Genomic DNA, 21,927 nt, shown 5'->3' with positions numbered 1-21,927 from the left:
TCATATTTTCGTGTAACGAGCAGCTGTTGAAAGTGTGTCGGCCTTTTATTCACGCATAAAAATTTCTATATCACTGTTTAAACAGAATGAGAAAGCATTTGTTTCCGAAGTCTAGCGCTCGAGACCTTTTCAAAAAAGCATTAATCTTCAATTACTTGTTAATTTACCTTGATAAATGTAGTTAGCTGTTCATAATCGGATATGCTGAACGCAACCTTTGTGCGGAATAAGGCACTCATACAACACACTGTAAAAGCTGTTTTCACACATAGTAAATTTAGATAGCTAGGCTAGCTGGATAGCACAGCATGTTGTTGTTTGTCAAAATAAGACCAAGCTTCATCGCGGGGAAGAAGGCCTTCAAACAACATTTTTCTGCATTTAGGCAGATGCGTGTATAATTCTCCAATCGATTGCTGCAAGAAAGAAGGAAATCGGTTGGAAATCAACCGACCTATAAGCATTTGAAAAGGGACAAATTTCGTCCCAGTTTTCTAGTTTGCATCCCTGTGTGGTATGCTAAAGTAAAACGTAGCTCTACGTCAAAACAGAGTAACTAATAGCAGTTTTTCCGGTCATTAAGCAAAATGCTCGTTGAAATTTCGATTTTACTACCACTACCACTACAGCGCCATCTCTTAGAGTTAAATATTGTTTCGGGTGTCCCATTGGTTCCCGCATAGGTCATAAAGCCAAATTTCATTATTTTGGTATTTCTTCACCTCTTCGTAATCTGAAGCTAACAATGGCATCCATTATTGTCTTGTATTACGAAGGAATCGTTTACTGTGGGACTTGGAAGTTTCACTTTTAAACAGCTGTAAGAAGTATGCTTTTAGCATAGACTAACAGACATAACACGTCGAACAAATTTTCAATAAAATCATCGTTTGGATGATTCCAGTACTTAACGTTAGTAACACTCGCACCATCTGCTGTCGTGTTCGCGCTACGTCATGTATTTCGACATCAACGCCATGTTACTGCATGTGCCAAATGGGGAACTACAAAATATGCATGACAGCGCCCCAGACGACGTTTTCGCGCGATGACTGTTATTCGATTGAAAATTTGAAATGAACGTTTTTTGTGGCGATGGAGCTAGGTTCCAGTGTTACGTCTGTTAGTCTGTGCTATAAGGTAAAGTGCAATTTCACCCCTTTTCAGTGAATTTAAGAATTCTGAAGTGGTTTTTTGATATGGAGGTCCAAAAACTACGAATGTTGTATTGTGTTGTTAACGACTGAGCCAACGGTAAAATTAGTACATTTTGATATAAAAAAATATAACCAATGTATTTTCATTTATCAATTCAACCATGGTTTTAAGCGAATTTACGTACGTGCAATGCTTAAAAATGCTCGTTAGGTATCGTTATCGTTATATCCATTGGTTTGGTCACTTTTGGGATGTATTCTTCGTTTTTGTTTTGTTTTTGAGTGTTTTTTTTCCGGCGGTAACATTTGGCAACCCCTTTTCGACGAATACATTTTTACGTAAATAGATTTCTCGGTTCATTGCTTAGATGTACATTTTCCAAACTGCATATTTTTAAAATTTGAGCTGAAAAATCAGGAAGGATTCATTAGAAAATACAAAATGTTTTAAAATCTATACACTCATCACTATGGGATTATTATAACTTGAAGCTAGATGAATAGTAAGCTCGAATACATTACAGTTGCACACGATTATCAGTTCCTGGGAAATAATGTAATAGATCAAAGAGCAACTGCATAAAAAGATATGCCACATTGTTGAATGGTATAGAGCAGATCTATCTTTTATTATCCAAGTATGATAACACCACCAAGGAGAGAACAGTATTTTAAGTGGTCAGTCGAAGAACGCAAAAAAAATTTTTTTCCTATCTTTTTTTATGACATTTTGTGAATTATATTTTTTTGTTCATTGTAATTTCCTAAACATGTTTTATGCCATATCAAATAAATGTTGTGAACCAAACATGTCCACAATTTTCAAATACACATCGAGAAACTTATTTCTTTTATATGTACAGTGCTTTTTCGCTTTTATCAACAGTCGTTTTTACCACTACTCGCCAAATTCACGCTCGATTTTCTCACGGTTTTTTTTTCGTTTTTATCACGCTTTTTAACTTTTGAACTTTAAATCAAGAATAATGTACACCCAGTTACAGAAAATATATTCGAAACATCATTTTCACTTGTGCCTTGTGTCCTTGCATGTGTAAAGTTTTATGAACTCAATTTATTTGATCAATTTTCTGAGGCAACCAAGTGTCATATCGGTTACAAATAATTTGTATCATAATTTTAAGAAAAATGAACCGTGAAATACTCATTTTATTGATTTTGAAGCAAAAATTACGTATTATTCGAGCAGTTGAGAAAAAAAAGATCTGATAACCACTCAAATAGCCCTACAATTTGGTCCTCATAGAGCGTGGATTTGAAAATTATAAAATCTAGCGGTTCCACAATTTCACATAAACAAGCATTAGACTCTGCTAGCTATGCTAAAAAATGAGCATTACAAGTCATATTGATATTGCATGTATAACAGCCGTAAGAGAGTCCGCCAAAAATCATTGGAGAAAAATATCATAAACTAACCTTTTCTTGTTTATTCATTTGTATCTTGAACTTATATTACATTCAACTATGAAAGTGCATCATTTTACTCAAAATATCATAAATTTCGATTGAATCCAACACAAAAAATTTATTTTTTATCATTTCGCTAAATTCACGGTTTCGCCAAATTCACGGTATAATTTTTTTGACCGTGATAAAATCGAAAAAGCACTGTACAGTCATCCCAGTATCATGGGCCAACCAATATTATGGGCCAATGGTCTTGTATTGGTTTCTAACGTGTGCCAATAACATCTAACAGTCAAATTTATGTTTGGTAAACGTTGTTCACGATCACTCAACTTAAATTTGTCTATTGAAAGTTATTAAAATATGTTAGAAACCAATACAAAGTGTAGACTGACCCATAATACTGGTTGGCCCATAATACTGGGATTACTGTATACACTCATGAAATTTCTGGCATAGAACAATGAAAGTTTGGAAAATTGCATAGTTAAGAAAAAGTAGTCAAGCCAAAGTTGGTAAAAGATACCAGTACTTCTAGATGACATCTGACCACGAATCCATATAAAATACTACAAAATATATGTGATCTTCGAATTCAGCATCGGAAAATATATTTGAATTGAAGTTTTGAGCTCAAGACATAGGAAAACAATATTATTGACCGCCCTTCTTAGAAAACGGAACCACTGTGCAGCGCGGCGAAGGAGATGAAATGAAGTAATGTGGATAAAGGAAGAATAAGTTGCACAATGTTTGTAGGTATACATACCTGCTAAAGTTATGCACGAAGTACATTGGTTTCTTGTCAACTGTATAACTGTCAACAAGCATATCGTAAAGAAACAAGCGGCAAAGCAGCCAAGTTTGACCCCACTATCGAAACACATTAGCTCGGAGTAAATTGCAGCCATCGCTCTATGACGGTGCTTCCCACACAGACGAGAGATTTAAAGTCTAGCGCTGTTGAAGATGATCTGCGAACACCAGTGCAGTCCACCAGGTGTTCTCTTATGATCCCCCGCTATAGAAGGCTGCGATCGAATGAACGGGTGTTCTATTATATTTGAAATCACTGCCTGCTGCGCTGCAGCTTACCGCTGCTTTGCTTGCCGCCTTGACTAAAACGACATTCAGATATTACGTAACACTCATAGGGGGAGGGGTACACTTGAGCCTCACGAATTGTTAAATAGGGAAAGGGGAGAGGTAAGATCAGCGTTACGTAACAAAAATCTCTGAAAAGGCTGGAATCTTACTCCAAAAACGAGTATTTCTACTGAGCAAATACGCAATTTTAATGAGGAAATAAGTGGTGGAATTACGTTAAGTTACATATGGGGGGTGAGGATCAAAAATTGGATTGTTTGTATTACGTAATTCATGGATGTCGCCTAACAGTTTGCTTTCAGCATTGATTGGTCGAAATATCCGTTTAATAAGGCTCGCTATTTTCTAAAAATACAAGAGTTGACGTTACAAAATCACGGCTTTTCGCATGTTGTTGAACGCAGTACTTTGCAATTGATTGCTATAAGAATGGAGGAAATCCGTTGAAATTAATTGAGTTTTGAATATTTAACAATTTTGCGACGCTCTCGAAGTTTTCGGGTTTTCAATTTGCATACCTATGTTACCGTAAGACGTAATTCCACGTAAAAACAGTTTTTCTAACAAGAACAAATTTAGCCGATTTCCCAAAAGTCATCCATTGACGACTTTACTCTATCACTTGTCATAATATAGATATAAAGATTTATAAAAAAAAAACTTCAGTTCTTTTTAAATGTCAGTCTAAATAGTTTAGCTGCTTAGTTTAGTAGGGCCTACAAAACTTCATCGGATTCTGAGAGGGCCCTCAGTCAATTTGGCGCGAAGACCCTTATTATTATTCTGAGTGTACTCTGGAGATGCCGTCTGTTAAAATTTGCATAAATTTTGGCTTACAGTTCCCGTCATCTTTGATAAGCTTAAAATTAATCAAAACTGATTTCTACTTTCGGAAAGAAATCAATTTATGCGTCGAAAAGTAACCATCAAAAACTTATTGCATATTTACTTATCAACTGCAAGCACAATTGGTACAAATTTTATAACATTTCGCAGGTCTAGCTGCTCAATATGCCACAGTTTTGTATCTTAAAATTTCAATTTTTGTCGTTCAACTGTAAACATCCTCTGGGAATGGGTTTCAGCACGTTAAGTTTGTAACATGAACATAATAGTTTATTGCAATGCTTCTTTTACATACCCAATGTAACAAATTCATAAATCAAGTGCTCTGATATTTTAATTAACGTGTACAATCTACAGACGAAGCATAAAGATACAGGAAATATATCCCATGGTAAATTAAATTTCATCTTTCGAGTAAATTTTTTGTAACTGATTGATTTTGTACTAATTAGTGTACTGAAAACTAAGGTCACCATGGGACCACATTGTGTGGAAAGTCCAAAGTGTCCATGTCCCAACCCCATAACTGCGATCTCCCAATTAGGGTTGCCAGTTGACTCGGATTACTTACAAAAAGATTTGAATGAATTGAACGGTAACGCGTCAACTTGAACTTTTGTACGGGCTTTGAAGAATTTTGTTAGATTACCTTCTAAATAAGAAAACTTCGAAACAGGCAAGGCAATCCAAATCGAGATATCTTTGAAACACTAAACCATAGTATTATGTAGCTAAACAATAATTAGGTAACTATTATGGATGATTTGGAGTTTTATTGCGATGTTTTAAAGGGGCTTAACCAAATTTTCATTCAACCAATTAAATCAGTTTAACATCAGCAGCGAAGCAAACTGCTTTCCGTCCATCATCGCCGGTAATTTCAAACCGCATACGTACTGTAACCCGTGCCAATGGTGCTTGAACTGGTGCCGTTCCAGCCAATGTAACCTCCTGGCCGGTGGATAACGGACAGCTGGTATCAATGTTAGCGCTAGCACTGCGCAAATGTTCAGGCGTTTCGTACGGTAAATTAAAATCTCCAAGGGTTACCGTAACATTCACCGCTAACATCGCAGTTGGCAATGGCGAAGCGAAACGTACACTGAACGAGATATCCGATTGGTTGGGAACTTCGCAAGGCATCACATGGCAACCTGGGATGGTCACCTGCAGTGGATGCGGATAGTCATCACCACCTTGGGAGAAATTACAGCTAATTAATCTTCGACACTATATTTTAAGTTATAACTTGTGCACTTAAAACTATGGACCTCTACACCGATGGCCGTAGTGACAACGACAGCTAAGAGCATTAACAATGCGTTCATCATAACGTGGATCTTTCAATGTAGCTTACCGTTTCCACTTTCGGACTTTATTGGAATTTATTGGTAAAGTAGGAAGATTAGATTTCGATTGTAAGCAAAGCAAAGCCTTGGTGTTACATTCCGATTCGGAACTTGACCTTCTGTTCTTTTATACAGAGACTTCGCAGCCGAATGTTTAATGTACAGGACCGAGGCTAGGACTACGATCCTACTGACACTAACAGTCTCTCTCGAGCCGAGACTCGAACCTACGACGACTGGTTTGTTAGGCCAGCATCGTACCTCGAGACCATCTAAGAGATAATCATCGATAATAAAGGTTGAACACAAATAGACAGTATCATGCTACCTAAAGGTGTTATTTATTAGCCTGTTAGATCATTTCAGAATCGCTTCTTACTGTATCGAAGTATAAACTCGATCATCAAGCCGCTACAATTCTTGCCGACGAGCGGAAACAAAACAGTGGTTCTCCATCGTCTCCGGTTAGCTGAAGTTGCAGATCGACAGTCACATCGGCAAATGGAGCCGAGGCCGGGGTACTGAGATGATAGTTGATATTCTCCCCTTGTTGAATAGGGCAACCACGTCCGTAGAAGAAATTACAAGCATTCTGCTGATCGGCCGGCAGCTCGTATGGTACTCGAAAATCGCCGAGAAAAATGTTCAAGGCTGCCGCTACAGTGGTACTATCTTGATTTGCAATGAAATCTAGATCCATGTCGACCATTCCTCCGAGCGGAATCATGCACGGTTCCTCGTAGCAATCAACGACTCGCACCTCTTCAGGGATGGGAGCATTGTTGGCACCTGGTTTATATCATGAATAATTAGATGGTTTTTCAAAAGATTCACTATTCAATCTTACATGGTCTTACTGTCAGGCCATGGACATCGGCTAACAAGAAAGCTACTAGGAGGAACAGTTTAAACATCTTTGCAATGGAGTCAGTTTTAGAACTGAAGCGAATAGACTTGTGAGTTTGGTAGTTACTTAACGTGCTATTATCTTATCGATATTCTGATCAGCTGTAATGTTAGGGTTTCCAGCAGGATCTGAACAGCTGAATAGTTATCTTATCGGCACCCACAAAGAACACGTGTTCAACCGTCTGTTTGATATACCATCTTCAACGAATTGCATTTTTGGCTTGAACATCCCTTTCGCAAAAAAGCTAGATTAGATTGCATCATTGCATCATGTTGTTGAAATTATACATCGAAATGTATTATGCTGGCTCTGTTACCGATAATTGCACCTTATTTGACGGTAGTTAGGGACAGTGAACTCTCTGCTAACTTTTCTCTCTGGTACGATATCGGTGACAATTTGCGTAGCCCACTGTTGTTACCTTAGCAACCGTGTATCGTGTTCACACAGAAAAGACATTCATGTTCATATAAAATAATTTGAAGATCGTGTGTAAAAATTTGAATCAAAATACGTTAAAATACTCTCTACTTTCTCTACTCACTACTCTCCCAGATGGTCTTGAAGAACGATGCTGGCCTAACAAACCAGTCGTCGCAGGTTCGAGTCTCAGATCTGGAGAGACTGTTAGTGTCAGTAGTATCGTAGCGCTAGCCCCACAATTGTCCTGTTCACTAAACAGTCTGTGTATAACAAACAGAAGGTCAAGTTCCGAATCGGAATGTAGCACCAAGGCTTTGCTTTTACGTTAACACACTAACGACATCTGTCCCCAGGTGCACTGTATAAATATTGCCTTATCGATATTTTATCGAAATCAGCGCTTGGTTTGTCAGCGACGCGAGCGCATTAACACTTACGGTTAAATGACGGTTCCAAGTTTTTACACATCCTTTGAAAATAAGATGAACGTCTGTTTTCTGTGTCGTGTCAGGTGGATCAACAGACAACAACGACTTTATTAGACCTTCGCGTACCTCGGAGCCTTGCACGAAGGATTCTGTTCGCTGTTGAATGCAACCGAGAAAATCACATACAATCTCGTCACAGATATTTTAAATCCATTGTTAACGTTGATATAAAGCTTGAATATGTTAACTGGCGATCAGGGCCAAACGGTGTTTGGCTATGGATGAACAAGATCAGTTTGCGTACCCATTCAGAAAAGGTCTAGCTCAATATGCCACGAGAGTAAATTTTGTTGAAGGATTGGAAAAGTTTGTCTTGGTATTTTCCGCGCCATCCATTGCTGTCTGTTGCATCCAAAGTCCGTTGGTCCGTGTTTCTATTGCAGCTGTACCACTATTGCGTCATCATCAATTATTAATGCGTAATTCCAAATACTTTAATGGAAAATGTCTTACCTTTAAGGCAGACATTATTTTGCGCTAGGGGAAATCGGGCAGGGCTTTTTCGCACATCATGGATGCAATAAAACAACACGGCCAATGATGAACGTGATGAACGTGCGGCAAATCCCTGTTTTGACGTTGGACTAACGTCTATTTCGAAGTTAGGCACCTGAATTTTAATCTAGTAATTCAACCAGGGAAAACCAGGGAAAAGTGGTCAGGTTTGGTGCGCTTATAATATCAGTCTTTTCTTCTCAGAATATCGAGGTTTTGGCTCGGGTAAATTTTACGGTTAAATTTATGTAACTCGGCTTTTTTTACGGTTAAATTTATGTAACAAAAACAACCTATTGTTTGAGATACATTATTGAAAAATTGGTGAATAGCATCGATTGTCTAAATCTCACCGAGCAACCCATCACTATTTCTCTTCCCAAGAACAGCAGACACTAACGGATACAACCGATCTGACTGTTGTAGAACTTTTCAAAATATGAAACTTTACAAAAGATATTAAATTTCTATGACGTCTATTTATTGAAATACAAAGCACTTTCGCTGTCAACCCTTTAAAATTTAGTTTTTCTGGCATAACTTTTCAAATATTGTTTATTCAAGAACATAAGGGTTTAGACAAATATGACAAAATATACAGATTTCTTTCGAAGACAGCATGTTCCTACAATCGTTCTGTACTAGAGCATTTAGAGCATTTTTTCATTAAATTATTTCCCAGATTCAAATGCATATAGGGGAGAAAGAGGCAAACCGGTGCACATCATCAAATACTTTTTTTAAAGCTTGGACCTTGTGCTATAAGCTAGTTAAACTTTGGTACTCATCATGAGCATGAGCATGAGCATGAGCAGTGAGCAGTGACGACCGTACATATCGTAGTTGCACCTCCGTGATTGACCTGAGCTAGTGAAGTTGAACAGAGAACCACACAGATAGTTTTTTGGGATGTTATACCATCTTCAATGTACAACAATTCAGTAACTCTCACTTTAAAAAGATCAATAACGGCGCCGGCCACGTCCTTACAGTCGTTGGGAAAGAATAGGAAGACGATTGTTAGTTCGATAAACGTTGTTATGAGACCGAGTTCACCTCTGCATCTCTACGGATGTCACAGGGAGGGTATTTGTGTAAGTATGATGGGATAGGAAAGATCAGGATTCGCCGTGGTAGGCAATACGATCAGATATTTTTAAATCCCGCGCGCGAAAAATAATTTTTTAAACCAAATAATGAATAATCAGATACAAAAGCTAAGCGCGAATCAACGAGCTGATTCGCAGACGTGATACGAATCTCCAGATCACCAGTCACACTAAACCGAACTTAAACGATTAATCACTATACTAAAAACAAAACCTATCTTTCTTTTTTTTTGTTATTTTAGAATCAATGAAGTTGATATATTTTATAATAAAAAACAATACTGTGAACATTCAATATATATCGCGATAACGTTGTTTGAAGCGGCCACTATACGGTATAAAGTTGCTATCTTCATCACATTTGACATGTGACTTATATTAGAATGCGAGTTGTGAAAAGTAAATTATTTTCAAACGCGGGTATTGTCGCATCCAGCCTGCTCTCGTGTAAGAAAAACTATATGAATATTCGCCGTTAATATCAATCGTTAACGCAAAAAATACCTAATAAAAGATAAAAAGATTAATTTAGAAAAAAAGGAGACACATACACCTAAACCAAATCGTCCAATATTAATTGTATTGTGTCTATGACTATATAGCAAAAATTTATCTTGGAGCTAAAAATAACCATTCAGAAGCCAGAGAAGTCATTAACAGCAAAGAAAAAACAATGAATATCGAAACAAAGTAATTGGACAAATTTAAAGTTCAAAATTTCAAAACATTTTAACAATTCAAAAATATCGCGAAACAGACAAACAAGTTGTGCATTGCGCGTCTTTTCTCAGGTAAGAAATATGAATATCCATGAGTAAAATATATAAAAACGCTGCACTTTGCACCGTCTAGCCTCAGCACACAATCAGCCCAAGAGATCGTGGGATAAAACACACACGCGGATACAAAAAAATAAATATTTTATTCATGTCGGTGAAAGCCACCAGCAGTTTAAATGCACATGTCTGTAAAAGTGTAAATGTATACACTTATCTTAGACATCGAAGCAGCATTCAGTGAGTCAAGCACGCCGCACAGTGGACCCAAACTGAAAAAAGGAGGACAAAAGTCGTTTTCGACGTTTTAGCATATAGGTGTCTTCGGAGAAGTTTTCCAATATGCTCTTTAGAATACTTTGAGATAATAGTGGAAACTATCATTAAGGGGCTATACAGTTATATTCAAGGCAACAATTTTCAGGTACAAGATATCAAGTTTAAGTCTTCAGCAAAGTTGCAGATATATAAATTTGAAATTTTTTTTCCGAAGACACTAGGTGTCTATTTTATAAGACCTACGAGTTCTAGCTAAATTCCTGTTCCCACCCCCTTAAAATCAATTTATAGAGTTTTTTGAGTTTGACTCGCATCTGATCGAATTGGCATATTCTACAAAGTTGTTGATATCATCAAGATACACAACTTTTCCGAAGATTTCAATATCGTATATTGTATAGTTTACTTTGAAATCTAGTTTTGAGTCAAAATTATGCACATGTTTAGGGTAATATAATTCAATCAGTGGCGCTTTGTGGCAGCCAAAATTATTCTCATTGAATCAGCCGTTGTGTACACTAGAAGTGTACAAAAAATCATGGCCGGGTATGGTAGGGCATTACAGTTTTTTCATCAGATTCGCTACGCAACTTAGGCAGTATGTATCGTAAAATTTTTGTAGAATATTTTTGTTTGTTTTTTTTTTATTGTTTATATTTCTTCTTCGTCCTCTTCAGTGTCTGTGTCAGTTTATGATGGTTGAATTATAAGTTTACTTGCTGCTGGTAATAACTGCCTAGACTTTTTGATATTTGGTCGTCTAAAACTTGCTATGAACGGGTCTGATGTCATCAGTAACCGGTTAAATAAATCTTCATTTGTTGCTTTCCTGTACAAAAATCCAAAATTATTGATTGATTTTAAAGTCTTTTTTTATCATTGTCATCATACCTTGAACACTTTCGCGCACGCTTTTCTCTGAATCGTTTTATATCCTTATTTCGGCACTCTTGAGGTTCCTCCGAAAGGTCACCGATCTGTAGATTCACAGCGTCTATTATGTCTGCACCATGAACCAAAATGCGATGACAGACTGTGGCATGTAATACCAACCATAGCCGAACATAGTCTAGAGCAGTATTATAGCAATATGCCCTAAAACCTGCAACGTCGATTTTTTTCCACAGGCCAATACACTCACTATCACAGCAAATTTTTCGATAATTCTTGAATCCAAACCTGTTATATTAGCGGTTATTTCTGGCTGTTCGAAAAATCTCCGAGCGGTGTTCCCATCGTTACTGGAGCCAGAGCCCTGTTTCGGAACATCTATTATCAAGCCAATCTCACGCTTAAATTTTTCTTGAATAGCTTTTTTTCTTCTTTCAAAATTTTCTTTGTGTTCTTTTTTTTAACTTGCCAGCACCTTATCTCTAGCCTATAAGCGATATGCAGCAAGCATTCCATGAATCTTTTGAAGACACAGAAAAAATATTCATTTTAAAAATAACCAATAACAATGGCCAACAAAATCGAAAAATAAGTTGCCCCAATGCTCAAATAAGTTTTTCTTAAGAGATTATAGCTTTTAAAACATTCCTGTGAATTTTGGAGCTCCTAATGCGTGCAGCAGTGCGTCAAAAGACCGCACAATAAGTGGTCGCCAAGTTCGTCGCTTACGGGGAAACTCGTTTAGGTCTCTGAAAAAGTTAGCTTTGCTAGGTACACCAAAATTCATAGGAAAGATTAAAAAGCTCTTATCTTTAATTTTATTCCAGTGTAAGCTCTAGCAAAATTTACCAGTGTAATCATTATGTTATGTTTTACCTTATCCGGGAATGAAGCGGAGACAAACCAAACTCGAATGTTGATTTGTTTACCGGCCTTGAAAGCAATGCTTCAATGTTGTTAAATTGTTAGGAGAGGCTTCACAAACGCAACATTTTTGAGACGATATTCCGGTTAAGGCACTGCATAGTTTCCCATCAATCATGCTACATATAAACGTGTGATGAATTCTGAAATTCCATACCATGCTTGGAACCAGCTTTTCAATTTGTGAATCTATGTATTTTTTTTTTCGGTGAGCGATAATGTTGCGGTTTACTTTCTGAACTGCATTCTTATCGGACGACATAATCTAGTGGAGGAAGGTATTTGGTTCATCCACAGAACTTTTCCAGGAATGTCTCGGACACGGAGTAGCAGAGGGACCATTGAAGTGATAAAAATCGAACTATCATCCTCCGTATCAGTCTCAAACTTCTGTTTGTAATTAGATTGATCCGATGATCCATCGAATCCCCATTTGGAAACCAATCAAGATCTTCAACAGCCAGATTTTCTATACTCTCCATCTTCTGAGCCAATATACGTTCAACCGTGTGATCTATCAACGCCTGCAAATGAACCTCTGCAGATATTTCGGTTATTATAATATGTCTGTTATCGGGTAAGCATCTTTGTCTTGCTTCTACAATTTTCTTATAGCTGGAGTATATTTGTGGTGCGTTGCAGTTCGCCGAAGTCTTTCTTAGCAGTATCCATTGACTTTTGCTAAAGTCACCATCAATGAAAAAGCCGAGTCCTTCATCAGTAGTTAGTACACGGTATTTCTGTGAAATACTTTCGGTTTTTAAGGCCTGCCGGATTTTCCCTGCGCGAGTAGGTGTAACCTGAACAAAAAAAAAACATTATATGCCACATTTATTTCCTAGTTCAGAACAAAAGCTGCGGGCACATTTTGGAAATTGTTCTCACCTGTATCTCTCGAATAAGTTTAGCAGCATCCTTGCACCCCTCATTTTGGGCATTCATTCCTGCTGCATAAGATAATTCAGTTGCTGTTCCTTGCTGCCTCAACGCATTGACTCTACGTCTTTTGTGACGTTGACTAAGCGTGGAAAACGGTTTCCGTGGCCTTCCGAGTTTCACATTATCACAAAAAAATGCATCAGCATAGCAGTTAAGCCAGCGTTCATTTTGGGACTCAAAACGGCATTTCGTTCTTTTTGCCTTGTTCCACCGACTGTTGAACTCGGAACATAACCTTGTTACATTCTTTTTGAGCTGTATACTGCCGTTGTGCACGAATCTTCCTTCTTGCTTCAAAATATACTCACGAACGTGGTGCATTCTCGTGATACCTGAAGTACCAGGGTCTTGCAGCCACACTTTAAATAAATCTCTTCGCGATCTTTTCAGAAGTATGTATACACGTTGGATGAGTTTTACTTGCTATTTACCAAACACAGTTGTTTGGTATCCTAGCAACCTATTATTGAACGCGGTAGTACAATATGCGGTCCGTATAAATGTGATTGGTATGATCGAAAAGGTTGTTGAGAAAACGATATTGCCCGACCATACCCGGCTAAGATTTTTTTGCACACTTGTAGTGTACACAATGACTGATTAAATGAGAATAATTTTGGCTGCCACAAAGCGCCACTGATTGAATTATATTACCCTAAACATGTGCATAATTTTGACTTAAAACTGGATTTTAGTAAACTATACAATATACGATTTTGAAATCTTCAGTAAAGTTGTGTATCTTGATGATATCAACAACTTTGTAGAATATGCCAACTCGATCAGATGCGAGTCAAACTCAAAAAACTCTATAAATTGATTTTAAGGGGGTGGTAACAGGAATTTAGCTAGAACTCATAGGTCTTATAAAATAGACACCTAGTGTCTTCGGAAAAAAAATTTCAAATTTATATATCTGCAACTTTGCCGAAGACTTTAACTTGATATCTTGTACCTGAAAATTGTTGCCTTGAATATAACTGTATACCCCCTTAATAATATCTTCAACTATTAACTCAAAATATTCTAAAAAGCATATTGGAAAACTTCTCGGAAGACACCTATATGCTAAAGCGTCGAAAAAGACTTTTGTCTCTCTTTTTTCAGTTTGATCCCACTGTGCGCCGCCGCGATCGCACTCGAGCACAAACAAACCGTTTCCATGATTACAGTTGCCGCTCTCTCGGCTCCTACCTCTCAGCAGAACTTGCCATCGGCGACAAGCATATATACAGCGTAGCACTGGAAAAGAGGTTTCACTGCAATGAACTTTAGACACAATACACTCTTCGCATGAACACGAACGCGTTTAAGAAAAGTCACTAACACAACACTACGCTATCAAGACAGCCTTTTGCAGAGCGATAAACTATACAAGAAAACTGTATTAAAATTCTAGTTCCTGAATTCCTCTCACTCGTAATTCACTTTAAACATACTGTAATCAACAAGGGATACCCTCAACTGCAACTATCACTCGAATTTCACAATTTTTCGCACTATGCGCCACAAATAAACGCGATTATTGAAGACGCGATAAACAAAGCGTCTACACACTGCGGGCTTCTTTCACATCTCTGCTAGTTGAACTTTGATACTTAACAATTCAACATTGGGTATGTATGTCTCTGGGATTTTCTACACACAAAATGCACAACTACCAGATTAATGAACGATGATTTGTGAATTAATGAAACAGATAACTTGCAATACTATCAAAATTAGTGAGAAAACTTCTCAGGTATATTTAGTTGTTGATAGGCGCATCCATCAGTCACTCGACGTGAGTAAAATGAACACATAACACATGGACTATAGCTGGCAAGTAAAACCAAAGGTATATGGACACCAAAAAACGAGTAGTTTCAAAACAATAGTGTTTAAATTTTAATACGTTACCTTCCCGGCCAGATGAATTGACCTGTAGTATTGTAGCGCAACGTTGAGTTGCATCAAAGATGACTAGAACAAGATACCTGACTCTTGCAGAATTCATGAGACATGGTTGTCGCTGCGCGTGAGCAAAAGTCGAACTGATTTATACACTGTTAATATGATGTATACTTAACGTCATAATCAACTGACGACATGACTGCTGAAAAGTGAAACAATTTTCTCAGTATCCATGTGGACGACTGTACTGCTACCGAAAAATGATAATAATGTGTACGAATGGTTGGTTTTCAAACATAAAACTATCCGGAAAAATCAAGAATTATCGGCGCATCATTTAAAATTAAGCGTACCATCAGAACTTCCTGATAACCGCTATGAGCACGCTCTATAGCCAAGTTTTCCACTCTTGGCGAGCTTAATAAAGCAAAAATCGGGTGCCCCGGTGAAGCTGACCATATGAACAATGGTTCGTAAAACTGGCTGGCGACATATCAAACTTTAAGTTTTGGTAGAATGGGACCTGAAAATAAATATAACCCCCTCAATATAAACCCCCACTCTGACAGTCAATTTCACATGTATGGCATTAATATTAAGTGCAAAAAGGACAATATCATTAATCTGCATGTTAACTTAAGCGTTGAGTTGACCAAACTGCTACACCTATTTCATATACAATCTTGAACAGCTCAACGATCGATGACGGACTATGCAGGATAAATCAGTTTTGCTCGAAGTAACAATTTTATAAAAATTTAAGTCATCAGATGACAGCACTAACCGTCGGAAATCGGTCGTGTTCAAAATGTATGAAAAATATGGAAGTAAGGTATCTAGTTCTAGTTATCTTTGATTGCATGCAGATCATTTATTGGTGTCCTATATCCTTGGTTTTATTTGCCAGCTACAGTCCATATGTTATGTGTTCATTTTACTCACGTCGAATGACTGATGGATGCACCTATCAACAACTAAATATACCTGAGAAGTGTTCTCACTAATTTTGATAGTATTGCAAGTTATCTGTCTCATAAATTCAAAAATCATCGTTCATTAATCTGGTAGTTGGTGCATTTTTGCATAGAAAACCCCAGAGACATACATACCTAAAACATCGCTCTACTTATTCATTTATGAATTGTCAAATATCAAAGTTTACCTAGCTTATAGTACAAGCTCTAAGCTTAAAAAAAGTATTTGATGATGTGCACCGGTTTGCCTCTTTCTCCCCTATATGCATTTGAATCTGGGAAATAATTTAATGAAAAAACGCTCTAAATTAGTATAGAACGATTGTAGCAACATGCTGTCTTCGAAAGGATCCTGTGATTTTATGTTGATCATATTTGTCTAAAACATTGTGTTCTCAAAAAAAAAAACATTATCTAAAAAGTTATGCCAGAAAAACTGAATAGGGGTTGACAACGAAAATGCTTTGTAGGTATGTCGAAAAATAGACGTCATAGAAATTTAATATCTTCTGTAAAGTTTCATATTTTGAAAAGTTCTACAACTTTGCTAAATAAACTTTTTATGTATCTTCGCTGTATCAAAAGTTAGAATTTCTATTTTTATAATAGTACGCCATGGTCAAAAAATTTTCTTATCAACATTTCCGTTATATTTTTGTGAACAATTCTTTCAAACATTGTCTTTGGCTAACATCAACCGTTTAAGCACAAAAGAATTAACCCGACCAACCACTCTTTAAGTTTCTTCGTGAAACGAGAACGATCGCTATCGATTAGTTTTGAACCAATATCGATTGATTTCAGTTGTTGTCGTTTCATAAAGGTGCATAAAGAGTGGTTGATCGGGAAGTTCGTCAAATTGCCTTTTCCGACCACGGGTGGTGGCGAATATTGGTCGCTTATAAAAGTGCACGCCATCGAAATAAAATTCTTATTCGATCGTCTGTATAGATTGCTATAGCACGTGTGTGGGTAACTATAGTGGGTGTTAATCGAAGATTTAGTATTTTCTCGTTTATTCATGAAGACTTCATTAAAAATATTAGAACTCCTAAACGAACACGGTTGAATAATTCGACTGTACAGCAGCGATTTTAATTTCTTTAGTAAATCTTTATTCATCAAGGAAAGAATACTGCCAATGAATGATCTGCACTTATTTGCTAGAAATTTAATTTAGATCAAAACAGGTTCTTTTAAGTACCGTAAGTTATCGGTAAAAGAATTATCATAAATCATCGGTGAAGTTTTCTCAATGAGCATACATTTAATTTTTGTTTTTGTTTCTCGGTGCGCGGTTTTGTTTTGCTTCCAATAAAGCGAGTATCACGTCAACATATTCCTATACACACTCCCTCTTTGACCTGCATTCGGATGCCGCCGGCGCTGGTATTGCCTAATATAAAGATTAAGATCACCAGTTTTTACACATTGAAGATGAATGTTAGTCCCAAGCGTCATACGTTGATTCTCTGTGAAATTTTAGCTGATCTGGCAATAACGGAGTAGCAACCGCGGGCGGTCAATCATGCTCATGCTCGGTGCGCGGTTTTGTTTTAGTTTCTCGCACTCTGTATGCTTGTCTCTATCGTGAAAAATAACAAAACATTTTAAAATGCTCTAAATCATAATTAAAGAAGTAATATATTTCCCTGTCATCCGCCAAAATCTTGATAATAACTACGCAAAAAGTGTATAATTGAGTTCTTGCTTTTTTAAGTTATTGAAGTAAACGTAATTCCTTAAAATACATAAAGTTATATGCTGGGCTGGAGCCAACTTAGCATGAGTTTGATCGGTTTAATGTCAAACAATTTCTAATCTTAGAATTTCCGCATGAATCGTTCTGGTCTCCAATTTAGATAGTCTCGTTGAGTTTGCTTTATGCTAAGATAGGAAAATTTTACCCAATTCGCTAAATTGAATGATTGTCTTGGTAGCGCAGCTACGAAGAAAGGTTTTTCTGAAGTGACGGCGCTTATACAAAGGATCCATTTTTTACTATATATTGTTATAACGCTTCAACGTCTCCGCATTCAGAAATGTACTGTTGAATAAAATTGCAGAAAATACTAGAGTTACAATTCCGTCTACTATTTGTTTTAATGGAATATAAAAACACCGTACTCCAACGTCATGCGGTCGTGTCTTGGATACCACCCTCCTACTTTTTTCTATAACAATTATGTTGAGTTTGAGTAAAATTTTCAATAGAACCGAGTGATAAATGCACAAGCTGACTTGATTTGAAAAAAATTTCAGTTTATTCGAAAATAGTACAGCTTCAGCATTTCAGATAATATTTAAATAAGAATTTTCAATTATTTGTTTCATGGCTTTAACATTGAAATATTCTCTCGGTAAATATTTAAAAAAATGAAAACTCACCAAATGTCTTATCTCAAGAAAACATACTTGCTCACTACTTTTGTTTTGTATATTGTACCTATGTTAAAGAAAAATCACAGGAGGGTTGTGTGCAAAGCCACGACCGCAAGGTTGAAGTAGAATACTTTTACAAGAAAGATAACCCGGCTGCTTGCGTGTCAGTCATTTTTCCTAGCAAATAAATGTTGACCGCTCATTGGCAGTATTGAAAATTCTGTGCAAATGAAGTTGAAGTACTACTCAATTTCAGTTTGCACATATAAATACGATCTCACTGAACAGGAAAAGAACAAACTCTTTGCGGCGCAAATAAGTTTCAACGGTCAGAGTATATGTACATATGAATTCAAATTAAGATAATTTACTTTTGGTTAAAGCTGACAGTTTGTTCTTGAAGTTAAAATCGGATATGACGCTGATTGCACCTCTGTGTTACGCCGATAGCGGGAGTTATGGTGAACTTGCGTATGACGAAGGCATCGTATTACCTGTTTTATTGAATGGGAGAGAGGGGAATATTGTAAAATTTTGTAAACATTTAACTCAAACAATATTACCAAATCGTAGTCAGGCACTCTGACAACAAAGTTTAAGGCTGTTTTCACACTGAAAATCAGACAGCCAGCAGAAGTTTTGTTTGCCAAAATCCAGAATGCCGAACAGCCGTAAAGAGAGTTGTTTATTTACCTACGGAAAGTTTCTCGCCCCATCGCTCGCGTTCGCGTTCACCATGGCAGAGGCCCAACTGTCTTTGTGAACGCGTTCTAACAGGGCAGTTTGTTATTCAATGATCGCAGCCTTTGCGCTGCCCCTACAGTGGGGGGTTTACTCAATAAAGTAAAAATTAGACAATTACAATAGAATTTGATTGCATCCCGCACAGAATGTCTGCTTGTGTTGATGCCAGAAAATTATTAACCTTCAATTACTTGTTTATTTGGCTTGAAAAAGGCATTTTGCGGTTCAAAATCGGTTGCTGATCGCAACTGTTGAGCTGCCCTAACAGTGCGGGAATTAAGATACACGGACATGCGACGGACACGGACAACATGCTCTGTGGAAGCTATTTCACATTCAGTAAATTAGACGGGTGCGACAGATTTAAATTGCTAGGATCCAACACAGAATGCTTGCTTGCGTTGTCAAAAATAATTAACTTTCAATGACTTTTGAAAAAGGCATTGTGATTTTCAAAATTGGATTTCCTGATGGCAATCTTCATACTGCCCCAACACGGGGAGAATAATGGCAGTCTGGCGACACACGCTGAGAAGAACCGCGCTGCTCCTGAGACGTGATGATCAACCACAGGGCTAGTGCTGCTGCTAAGGAAGGACGATTGCTGTTGTCGCTGTCTAGAACTATTATGAGCGGCTTCGGCTGAAACAGGCTCTTATATAGGCCAAATAGCATGTTTTCAATTGCAAGGTATATGATTCTGTCGACCGTGCTTGGGAAGCAATCATATAACGACCAATCAGAGGTCGAATTTTTCGTTTTTGACAAGGCTTGACTATTTTCAATAGTACAATAGTGTGAATAATAAAATTACAATTATCTTCTTTTGGGAAGAATCTTAGAAGATTTTCCAATCTATTGCTGCAAGAACGAAGGAAATCCATCAAATACTAACCGATTTATTAGCATTCAAAATTGGACATATTTTTCACTTTTTTCGGTTTTAGATTTTCATTTCACATCCCTATGTAGCCGAACTTCCTGAGAGAAGTATTCTACTTCAAAAAGTCATAGCAAACAATTAAACTATGATTGGCACCACTTTCTCTCAAATGAAGTCTAGGTAAATGTTATAAGATTTCTATAAATGCTTCTAGAGCATTTGTTAAAATGAACTGGCTAAGTGGTTAGAAAAAGTTAAGTTTTGATATGTCATTAAATCATGGTAAATGCATGAGTCAATGGATAATCGTAAATATAAATAATCGCTTGACAACCTTTATTCCCATTCGTGTGGGCAAACAAGAAAGGCAGATTGCCAGGCCCAATCATGGGAGCCAGGATAAATGGTATCTTATTCATCGTTTGAACACTATAATTTATTATTGTATCCCAAATCGTCGAAATGGGAGTGTACCTAATGCTTTTTAGGTAGCTTTTCTGCACATTGCAGGTTCCCATTTACGATGAAATTTCCCCGCAGAGATGGAGATAAGATGGCGGTTCTTATTATCGATAAGTGTCTAGATTATTGACATTTGGATCATCATACATACATTCAACAATATCTAATCATCCGACTGCAAATATACATTGACGTATGAAGAATCAAATGAAAGAGATAACAATATTAAATATCTATTGCATTTTCGAGTTGCTTGCAGATTAAGATGGAGATTTCAATAAAGTTTAGTAACATCTATCACAAAATAATATAAACTAGTATAGCTCCCCCTGTATATCGAATCTTGATACGCTACTGGCGATACTAATCAGGTATTTATAAAAGAACAATTCGGAAAATCCGCAGTGAAAACAGACCCTGCAACCTAGCCAACCAATGATGTTCAAATTTTGCTTGCTGGTTTTCATCGGTCTCGTGCCGTCGCTTGTGCTAGCCGAAGTTAATTTCGGCGAATGTGAAATCCGCCTCTTTCGACATCCACTAATCGAGTACAATTTTAGGTCCCAACGGTGCACCAATGCCGATGCTGCTGATGATCAACGACTGCATCGCAGATGAGTGCAACCTGATGGCTGGGGAACCTCTCACGGTAACAGCCAGTGGAATAGTGAGTCCGATCGATAGTGCCACCGCTACTGCCCATATTTCGGCTTACCTGGATGGTTTGAATCTGGGCTTCGTAATACCTCCCCACCTGGAAAATGCCTGCGTCAGGGGAATTTATGAAGGATGCCCGCTTACTGAAGGAACACCTTTCAGTTACTCGTTGGTCAGTGACAGCTTGGAGGCTCCAGCCAGAGGCGTAGCGGTTGAGATTGAAGTCGGTTTGGCGGGAGATGGTGGCGTTCCGTTGGCTTGCGTGCGCTTCAACGCGGTGATCAACTGAAACCAAGTGCTGCATTGATCAATTAGCTTGAATAAATATAGTACACTCTCCTTGGTAGTTAGTTTATTCTTTTAGGTTAATGCTTTTCGACACGGAAACCCATTTTACTTCTCATAAAGTGACACTTGCTGGGCACCAGTCTCTCATTCTCTCTCTCTTTTTTTTTTAAATAGACTTCATAAGACGACAGGTTAAAATTTTTTCATTGCCAACTGGAGAGAGAACCAATTTTAATTACACCCTTTCATTTTTTCAATGTTATCTAGATTACATAGCGTTAGGTGGGGATCAAAACACAGTATCAAATTTTCACTTACCTCACAACGAGCAAACAGCAGGAAGCGTTGGATACACGTGCAAAAATGCATATTAGTTCACCGCAGTACGCCCACAGGCTCTGGCACCGTAGCGGCTTTGGCTGATGGCTTCCGACGGTAATCAGACACGATAATGGAATCGTGGCGGTTAAGCGAGCGGAAACATAACCACTCTCTTGCTAGTGCCGATTATGCGATTTAG

General features: G+C 37.5%; 2 protein-coding genes across 2 annotated transcripts; one reads left to right on the top strand and one right to left on the bottom strand.

The window, feature by feature from the left end:
- Nucleotides 1-6,200: 6,200 nt before the first annotated feature.
- Nucleotides 6,201-6,834, bottom strand: LOC129718368 (NPC intracellular cholesterol transporter 2-like). Its single transcript, XM_055669098.1, has 2 exons — nucleotides 6,738-6,834; nucleotides 6,201-6,679 (listed from the first exon to the last, which is right to left on the bottom strand). Exons 1-2 carry the CDS (start codon nucleotides 6,802-6,804, stop codon nucleotides 6,294-6,296), a joined length of 453 nt encoding a protein of 150 aa, XP_055525073.1. The 5' UTR covers nucleotides 6,805-6,834; the 3' UTR covers nucleotides 6,201-6,293.
- A 14,066-nt stretch (nucleotides 6,835-20,900) lies between these two features.
- LOC129717270 (mite group 2 allergen Der f 2-like) lies at nucleotides 20,901-21,408 on the top strand. Its single transcript, XM_055667131.1, has 2 exons — nucleotides 20,901-20,976; nucleotides 21,023-21,408. The coding sequence occupies exons 1-2, from the start codon at nucleotides 20,901-20,903 to the stop codon at nucleotides 21,406-21,408; spliced, it is 462 nt and encodes a 153-aa protein (XP_055523106.1).
- The last annotated feature ends 519 nt before the right edge of the window (nucleotides 21,409-21,927 follow it).

This window comes from Wyeomyia smithii, chromosome 1 (assembly GCF_029784165.1).
Source record: "Wyeomyia smithii strain HCP4-BCI-WySm-NY-G18 chromosome 1, ASM2978416v1, whole genome shotgun sequence".
NCBI lineage: Eukaryota > Metazoa > Arthropoda > Insecta > Diptera > Culicidae > Wyeomyia > Wyeomyia smithii.
Note: the sequence above shows the minus strand (reverse complement) of the source record. Positions and strands in the feature narration are given on the sequence as shown.

What these genes read in the sequence shown, in the direction of transcription:
- LOC129717270 (XM_055667131.1), top strand. Translation starts at nt 20,901, where the DNA reads ATGTTCAAATTTTGCTTGCTGGTTTTCATCGGTCTCGTGCCGTCGCTT. An exon ending in CGAAGTTAATTTCGGCGAAT is followed by an intron (nt 20,977 to 21,022) that starts GTGAAATCCGCC and finishes GTACAATTTTAG; the next exon opens with GTCCCAACGGTGCACCAATG.
- LOC129718368 (XM_055669098.1), bottom strand. Translation starts at nt 6,804, where the DNA reads ATGTTTAAACTGTTCCTCCTAGTAGCTTTCTTGTTAGCCGATGTCCAT. An exon ending in TGGCCTGACAGTAAGACCAT is followed by an intron (nt 6,680 to 6,737) that starts GTAAGATTGAAT and finishes GATATAAACCAG; the next exon opens with GTGCCAACAATGCTCCCATC.